Genomic DNA, 8,791 nt, shown 5'->3' with positions numbered 1-8,791 from the left:
AGCTCTTAGGGCTAACGGAATCAAGGGATATGGGGAGAAAGCATGAATGGGGTACTAATTTTGGATGAACAGCCATGATCATATTGAATGGTGGTGCTGGCTCGAAGGGCCGAATGGCCTACTCCTGCACCTATTTACTATGTCTGAAAATATTGAAACCTGCAAATTTTGGTTACTTAGATGGTAAATGACACTAATAGTCAAAACATTTAAAATGAAAATTTATTTATACTGATACACAACTTAGAATCGGAGCTTCTGAAAGAACCATTTGTTTTTCCCAGTCTTGTACCTGCAAAAAAATAAAAGCAAAATCAGCATTTCCTCAAGAGTTCTCTTACAATGTTATTTTCACAAAAATATATAATCCATATTAATCAATAGGCACCAAAATAAATAAAATCTAACTGCATATTATTATCAGGTGAAGAAACCTCACATGATCAACTAAGATATTCTCTTTAGATGAATGTTAGATATTACATTTTAACCATAATGGCCTCCAGAAAAAAGGCTATTGTGTTTATTGCATCCTCTCCCCAAATCGGAAAGCTTGCATTTAAAACATTTATTTTACAAAGACCATCCATTCTTTCACTACTGGTGCATACATAAGCTACCTTGCACCTAATTTAGTAAGTCATTGTTGAAGCACCTTAGGCATCGTGTATATAGATCAATAATTTATTTTTAAGACGCAAGATGCGATGGAACATGCTAACCGATAGACAAGAAGACTGCTAAATATGCACGCATTAGTCTATACGTTTTGGGGGAAAACATTAGCTGCACAGCGATGAGGTTGGGAGGGATAATTAATATTTCATGTGCATTTATTCTACTTTATTTTCTTGTACACTTTACCTGTTTAAACATGAGTAGCCCTTCTTTTAGGTAAATTGTTATTTGCAAGAGCTCAATGAATACATTCACTCCACAGATACTTTCCTAGTAATGGGCAATCTTTTCAAATGAAAGTTGGTTGCAAAGTCAACTTTGATCTAACAAAAGTCACACTAGGCAAACTGAATAAGACGCAAGCACAAAGTTAAATATATTTTGGCAATCAAGTTTCAACTTAATTCTACATTTGTTTCATACCTTTCTTCAAATTTTACTTTGGCTTCTCGCCTAGCTTTGCGTTTCAAAGCAGGATCCCTGAAAACATCCTTGTTCACAAGGGTCTTATCCAAGGGAATGTCAACTGAATACCTGAAAATAAAACAAAATCCATAATACGAACCCAGTGCCCAACAAGGGGAGCCTTAAATGGATCATTCATCTTGTGACATATACGATATTTATTAAAAGAAGCCCTGAGCATTCTTAATGTCCATAAAGTAAACTGAAACCTAAGATCAGTGGCAGGAACAGGAACTATGCCCTAGTACAGATTAAACAGTCAATATTATTTTCCCTGCTCTGTTGTTAAAAGAGCTTGTTGATATATGCTGCCTGGGGGTTTCAAAAATAAAGACTGGTCACTTGACTGCAGAATAGAAGGCGGAACTACAGCCAGAAAATCATGCTTCAAGAAAGGAGTAAAGGTAATTTAAAAGAAAGAAATTGCAGCAGATAGTTGCGTAAAGTTTTCCTATCAAATAAATCAAGGCAACCGATCAGCAACACTTTCATGTAGTTGAGGTGATCAATAAACAGGTACTCATTACAATCACCAAATGAAGTGGGCAAAAGGTTTCCTTGTGGATGAACTAATAAAAGTTGAGTTTTATTAACTGTACCCATATGTGTTACAATTTTGCAGAGAAAAAAAACTAGTAGAAACTATCACAAAGGAACATGGTTCCAGGATAAAGAAGGTCAAACACTGAGTCAGCAAAACAAGATGAGCACTCCCAATCTCTCAGCCATCTACTGCTCCCCAGTACGTAGTCCGACAATAGTCACTGGAAAAGGTCTTGACCCGAAACGTCACCCATTCCAGAGATGCTGCCTGTCCCGCTGAGTTACTCCAGCTTTTTGTGTCTATCTTCGATTAAACCAGCATCTGCAGTTCCTTCTTACACAACAATCATGGGCTGGTCAGCCAAACCGCCATTTGTCTCAACCCGAATATTTAACAGCAGTTTCTGGTGTAAATACATCAGCTCCCTATTCCCCTGGCAACCCCAAAGGCACCTATTTCAGTTTAAGCATAGCAGAGGAAACCACAACAACAGTGCACTATCCCTGCACTATTATTTCATACTTCAAAGAGGTACCGAGGAGCTCAGTGGCCAAAGTCATCCATTTCCTTGCACTGTCTCTCATCACAATTCAAAGCAAGAAAACACACGGTTCAAGCTTCACATTTGCTTAAAGTCAAAGAATGGAAATAATGAGATCCAAAAGATACTCGCACTTCAGATGTTCAGGCCAAGACACATTCATGAAATCATATTTGCCATGGAGCTTTATTTATGCAAGGATAAGTCAACAGAACACTACTTCGGACCGCAAAAGATATCTGCCCTGCAATAAAATTGGCAACTTTAGGCAACTTTCATTGACACCTCATTCAGAATGGTCAGATATGTCCATGTAAAACTGAAGATGTCCAGCTGCAATTAATACAGAGCTTGTAATAATGATCACCTTTAAGGTAAATTCCAGTATCTGCATTTAACAAGCAATTAAAACAGGAAGTAATTTACAACTGCAGTAGTCCCAAGAAAAAGGAAGCCAAAGTAATACTTGGTGGGAAATATAGTCCCTCAAAATATTTCATACTACCATATTTCCATCTCCGAGTCACACCATGAATAATCGTGTAGTGTTTTACACCATCAGGCCACAACTAAAATGGGACCAGCTTAGATGGGCATCTTGACCAACATGGACAAGTTGAGCTGAAAGGCTTGTTTCAATGCTAAATGACTCGATGTACAAATGTCTATCTTTTTGTCTTTTCTCTCCAATTATTTCACTGCACTATTGACATAATACAGGCTCACCACAAATATTCTGGCATCCTTGGTTCCAGAGGTTTTCTGGATTATCTGTTTTGCTGAACCACAGAGCTCATGGCCTCCGAGGAGAGTCCAATGATACCGGAACGGCCCCTAGGCAGCCGAGATATCGGCCCGCAAAGCTGGCTATGGGTACGGATATGCTGCCTCTAGCCAAGCTGACATTCCAAAGCCCCAGCATCTGGGGGCAAATTCAACCCGTCAATCGGCTGCAGAAGTCAGCTGTGGGAACAGATCTGCCGCCTCTGGCTGAGCCTGAGTTCCAGAGCCCTGACCATAGGGGGCAAATTCGACCCGCCAATTGGTGCGAAAGTCCCAATGAGATCGGCTGGCACAACTGGCCAAGGCGCCACATTTTTGGGGGGCTACCTGGGGGGATTTCAAGCTCGCTCTCATGATTGTGTCTGGATTTACGGTGGTGTCAGGCCACCAGTTTCTGAAAAATCGGTGGTGGACCTGTAACTAATTTCACTTTCAGCTAACACCAAAAGGGAGAATACTATTTAAACAGTCCCAGTTTAAGGTAAAACCCAATACCCTCACCCGATGGCATAGATGAATTCTGCAGTAACTGTGAAAGGCTCTTATCAATCTGTTTAATTTAGCTGCATTTTCAAAACATTTTGATCAAAATATTCAAAACAAAATATTTTCAGTGAGCCACTGACAGGTTGCAGATACACTGCAACCTTGGAAACTTATCCTCTTCCATTTAAACTTAAGACCTGTAGACACAAGGAACTGCAAATGCAGTTTACAAATAAAACACAAATAGAGCTGCCAAGTTTTGTCAGAGCATTTCAGTATTCTAGCACCTGAAAATCAGTATTTTTACGCGGTGCCATTTTGTTAAATAAAGTTTTTTTTAATTTATGTGCGGCCAAACCCATGTAAGAGTACAAGAATGCATAAGTTTGCTACCAATTGACATGTCTTCTACGCACCTTACTTGACAGTGCATTCATTGTCATCTCTTTGTATACTGCTGCTTGAATGGCTGCTTCCTGCTTTTAGCATCAGATGATGATGTAGAAGCCATTTTGGAAGCCTTCCTCTCCCTCCCTCAATCTCTCTCGCTCCTTCCTCTATTTCCTTCCCTCTCTCTTTCCTTTTTTATCTCCCTCCCCCTCTTATTCCCTCCCTCCCTCCCACTCCCTCACCTAACAGTCTGTGACCCATAGCACTGTGGCCATAGGGCTATGTGTAAAGCCCATAGCGCTCCAGCTGGGAGCGCTATTTTTAGAACCCATAGCACTGTTCATATTCCCACGCGTTAAACTAACAGCGCTGTTTAAACCTGGAGCGGAACAGGCCGATCAAAACTTCCAGATCTTGACATTTAAAACGCTAATAGATTTAATTTTTAGAGGTACAGTATGACTTTTTATATCCTTGCATTTTGTTAAGCAGCAAGATGAAACAGGAAGTCGGGCAGATTTTTAAAAATCTGTAATTTACAAAGCAAATCCGTACATCCGTATTCTGATCGCATTTCCATACAAAATAGGGAAAATCCGTACTACTTGGCAGCTCTGCACAAAGTAACTCAGAGGGTCAAGCAGCATCTCTGGAGAACATGGATAGGTGATGTTTCGGGTCAAGATCCTTCTTTAGACACTTGATCCTCTGGGTCTGAAGAAGGGTCGTGACCAGAAACATCACCTACCCATGTGCTCCAGTGACCATGACATGCTGAGTTACTCAAGCACCCTGTGTAAACTTAAGCCCTTCTGTCCGTGACTAATCTAGTGGCCCCAAAGGCATTTTGGAACACAGCACTACAGTAGGAACATTTTTAATCAAATGAAGGCAGGAAATACGAGAAGGACGGCTTGCTGCCAAATTGAACGAGGTGATGGCTTCAACTGGCCTTTACGGACTGTGTAAAATGGCGCCAAAATCTGGCGACTATTGTATTTTGACTCAGCAGGCAGTTTGTATGCATGGGATACTTAATCAGGGATTGTGTTTATGTATGGCAATAATCGCACGGATCTATATGCAAAAAATACAATTTATCTTTGGTACACTTGACAATAAAAGAACCATTGAAGTACTCACCTGGTTGGCATCAGGTGGTTGTAGTTGTATACTTTCACAAAGGACTTGATCTTGGACCTCTTGGCCACCTTCTTCTTACCCATTTTGGCCGTCACTTTTCGAGGGTAGCGATCAATACCAGCAACGAGGGCATGACTGTACGGCCTATCGGAGGTTCCATCATCAATGTTCTACAAGATAAACACATTTCATAGAACATGGAACAGTACAGCACAGGAATAGGTTCTTTTGGCCCATGATGTCTGTTGAAAATAATCCCAAGTTAAACTAATCGCCTGCACATGATCCATATCTTTCCATTCCCTACATATCCAAGTACACATCTAAAAGCCTCTAAACATCACCAATGCATCTGCTTCCTCACCCCGACACCCTCTCCAAAGCCTCCCTGTCTTTCCTGTAATGGGGTGACCAGAACTACACACAATACTCATTGTCACAAGTCACATGGGATAGGAGTAGACCCAATAAATCTACTTCGCCTTTCAATCATGGCTGATCTATCTCTCCCTCCTAACCCCATTCTCCTGCCTTCTCCCCATAACCTCTGACACCAGTACTAATCAAATTGTGGTTTAACTGAAGTTTTAAAGCTGCAACATGACTTATTGGCACTTCTACTCAATGCCCAGACCAATGAAGCAAGCATACCATGTGTCTTCTTTACCACACAATCTACTTGTATTGCCAAGTTTAATGAGTTATGGACTTGTTCAAGATTCCAGTGTACATCAATGCTTTTAAGGGTCTTTCCACTGACAATGGATATACTTGCCCCTTACATTCAATCTTCAAAAGTGCAACACCTCACACTTGCTTGGAGTAATCACCTTTTCTTTACCTATAACTGTAGCTTATCTGTATTCCGCTGTATGTTTTGACAGCCTTCCCCACAGAAACCACCTTAGCAGAAATTCTTATTAACCAAATCCAGCTAAAACTATTTTACTGCATAAAAATTAAGTCGTAAAGTAAAAGTTCTTTGTGGATTGCAAATCCCTTGAAAACCAGTATAAATATCAATGATTTTACAAATGGAAATGTTATCGATAGCTGTGAAATTCTTCTAACAATGAAATTTAAACCCACTTGTTTACCCACAGGCCATGAAATGAAAGATTAAATTGTACCTTTACAATGACACCTTTGCGTCCAGCATAGCGACCGGCCAGCACCAAAACCACCTTCCCAGGTTTCATAAACTTCCCCATTTCTGCAAAAAGCAAAGATAGTGTTGCAAAGGTGGCACATCAAAACTTATAACTCTTGAGAGGTAGGAAGTTCTTCCAGTGCACGAAGCTGTTCCAGATAGCTTTAGACCTGCAACCAACCTGGGCTCAAAAACCTGCACCGAGAAACCGCTGCAACACAGCAGGTCAAACAGGGCCCTCTCAAGATCCCACTGGACTCTTACAAAGAGCAAAAGTGATGCCGAATGGTTGAGCGGTTTCATGCCTCATCTTCTGGCTGATATTTATCCCTCAAATTGAAGATATTTAAATTATTATTATTATCAAACTGCTATTTAAGAGGAGCAGACAATTAGCTGACAAACACCACACTTCACTGACTGCAGGGTGCTTTGGGACGGGCTGAAAGGTGAGAAATAAACGTGAATGTTCTTCACCACAGCTTGCTCAATCATCCTGATTTTAGCCAAAGGGACATAAGCATGTGCTGAAATCTTGAGCCAAGCACAAGGTGCCGGAGGAACTCAGCGGGTCAGGCAGCATCTTGGAGGGAAATGGATGGACGATGTGTCAGGCCTGGGCAAGTCTTCAGACTGATGGGAGATGGGGGGGAAAAACCTGGAAGAGAGGTGAGGGAGGGACACAGCCTAGAAGTCTGGATCTGTATGTAGTACGCTGAAAAGCTCGAGGTAGCGCATCACTCGGCACTGGACAATTTTTACATTTTTACAAGCCAATTAACCTACAAATCTGTACGTCTTTGGTGTGTGTGGGAGGAAACCGAAGATCTCAGAGAAAACCCATGCAGATCTCGGGGAGAACGTACAAACTCCATACAGACAGCACCCGTAGTCGGGATCAAACCCGGGTCTCTGGCGCTGCATTTTGCTGTAAGGCAGCAACTCTACCGCTGTGCCACTGTGACCGCCCCCATGATAAAAGGACACTATAAGTGTTACATGTTTACTATGAAATGTCTTTCTAAATAGGCACACAAGCTGCACTCATCCCTTAGTACCAATCTCTATCCACCTTACTCATCTGCCGATGAAGCCCTCCACCTGATCCATCTATCACTGAGGGTAGACACAAAATGCTGGAGTAACTCAGCGGAACAGGCTGCATCTCTGGAGAGAAGAAATGGGTGACGTTTCGGGTCGAGACCCTTCTGGCAGATCTTTCCACAGGTCTTGCACTCACCTCTATATCTCCCCCCCCCCCTCCCCTCCCCTCAACAGCTAAAGTTTGACGCCTTCCCAGTTGCAGCATTTTTTCGTTAGTGTATTGGTGTCAGTGCAGGTCTTTGAACCAACGTGGGTTGCATTTCCCTCCACATATGCTGTTTAATGAGATCCTCCTACACTGTGGGTTTTGCTCCAGGTTCCAGCGGCTGCAGTCTCTGCCCTCCGAGCACTGACTGCGTTGCCCAGCCCAGCTGCGACGTGAGGGGCTGATTCACGGCGAGCCCGCGGCTCAGTGACACCGGAGATGAACGCAAGATGCTGGAGTAACTCAGCGGCTCAGGCAGCATCTCTGGATTGAAGGGGCCCAGCATTTTGTGTCTATCGTCGGTTTAAACCAGCGTCTGCGGTTCCTTCCTACACTCATTGACACGGGAGCCCGCTGCCCGGCCTCCGGGGCAACGATAGGAGTGAAGCGCCGGCTCCAGCCCGCGGCTTGGTGCCGTAGCTCGGCCCGCAGAGGCCCCGACATAAAACCTCACATCCACCACATAAACCGACACGGAGCCGCGCAATACTTGTCCGGGTGTGGGGAGGGGGTGGGTGCGGCCGCGGGCCGGGTGCGACGAGGGGGTGGCGGGGCCGCGGAGCGGAGGATGGCGGCGGATTGAGAAGGGTGGTGTTACCGGCTGCTGCTTGATGGCCGCCGCCAGCAGTAGAGGAAGCTCGGCCGGTCCCGCTGACCTTTGGCCGACTCCCCGCGACGTCACTTCCCTTGCTGCAGGGCTGCACCAAGAAGCTGCAGATGCCAGAATCCTGAGCGAAAATCAAAGCGCTGGAGGAACTCGACTGTTTGATTGTCATATGTCCTACATAGAACGGTAACATTCTTTCTTGCAGCAGCACAACAGAATATGTAAACATAATACATTGCAAACAATATAGTAAACGAGAAAAAAAAAATCTACATACACACACACAGCAGGTCAGGTCAACAACAATGTATATCAAGTATATTACGTTTATTGAAGCACGCACAGATAATGTGGCTTAACGTTATGGAAAATCACTAAGCAGTGCTTTCTGAGAATGCCATCTGTCAAACACTTTCATGATCCTGTGCTGTCACTTTCACAGAACTCTGAACTTGAACTGAAGAAATGTCTCAACGCTGAATATCATCCATTCCTTTTCTCCAGAGATGGTGCTTGGCCTGCTAAGTTACTCCAGGATTTTGTGTATCTTCGATGAAAACCAGCATCTGCAGTTCCTTCCTATACATACTTGTACCCTCGGGTCCCTCTGTTCAACATCACTCTCCCTGGCCCTGACATTTACTGTGAAAGACCTGGCTTGATTTAGGGAACTTCACACTGTCCTGGTTACTCCA

At 43.4% G+C, this 8,791-nt stretch overlaps 1 protein-coding gene across 1 annotated transcript; it reads right to left on the bottom strand.

Annotated features, from left to right (window-relative positions):
* Window positions 1-204: 204 nt before the first annotated feature.
* On the bottom strand, window positions 205-8,228 carry rpl27 (ribosomal protein L27). Its single transcript, XM_033035250.1, has 5 exons — window positions 8,088-8,228; window positions 6,161-6,243; window positions 5,031-5,200; window positions 1,102-1,212; window positions 205-292 (listed from the first exon to the last, which is right to left on the bottom strand). The coding sequence occupies exons 2-5, from the start codon at window positions 6,239-6,241 to the stop codon at window positions 244-246; spliced, it is 411 nt and encodes a 136-aa protein (XP_032891141.1). The 5' UTR covers window positions 6,242-6,243; window positions 8,088-8,228; the 3' UTR covers window positions 205-243.
* Window positions 8,229-8,791: the final 563 nt, after the last annotated feature.

Source organism: Amblyraja radiata, chromosome 16, assembly GCF_010909765.2.
Source record: "Amblyraja radiata isolate CabotCenter1 chromosome 16, sAmbRad1.1.pri, whole genome shotgun sequence".
Lineage (NCBI taxonomy): Eukaryota > Metazoa > Chordata > Chondrichthyes > Rajiformes > Rajidae > Amblyraja > Amblyraja radiata.
The sequence above is the reverse complement of the archived record's forward strand: the minus strand, read 5'-3'. Positions and strand labels throughout refer to the sequence as shown.

Bases quoted from the DNA above. Each gene is read 5' to 3' on its own strand.
- rpl27 (XM_033035250.1), bottom strand. From the start codon at position 6,241: ATGGGGAAGTTTATGAAACCTGGGAAGGTGGTTTTGGTGCTGGCCGGT. The intron at 5,201-6,160 runs GTACAATTTAAT...TTTATCTTGTAG, and splicing joins GCAAAGGTGTCATTGTAAAG to AACATTGATGATGGAACCTC. The intron at 293-1,101 runs GTATGAAACAAA...ATTTTTTTGCAG, and splicing joins AAAGTAAAATTTGAAGAAAG to GTACAAGACTGGGAAAAACA.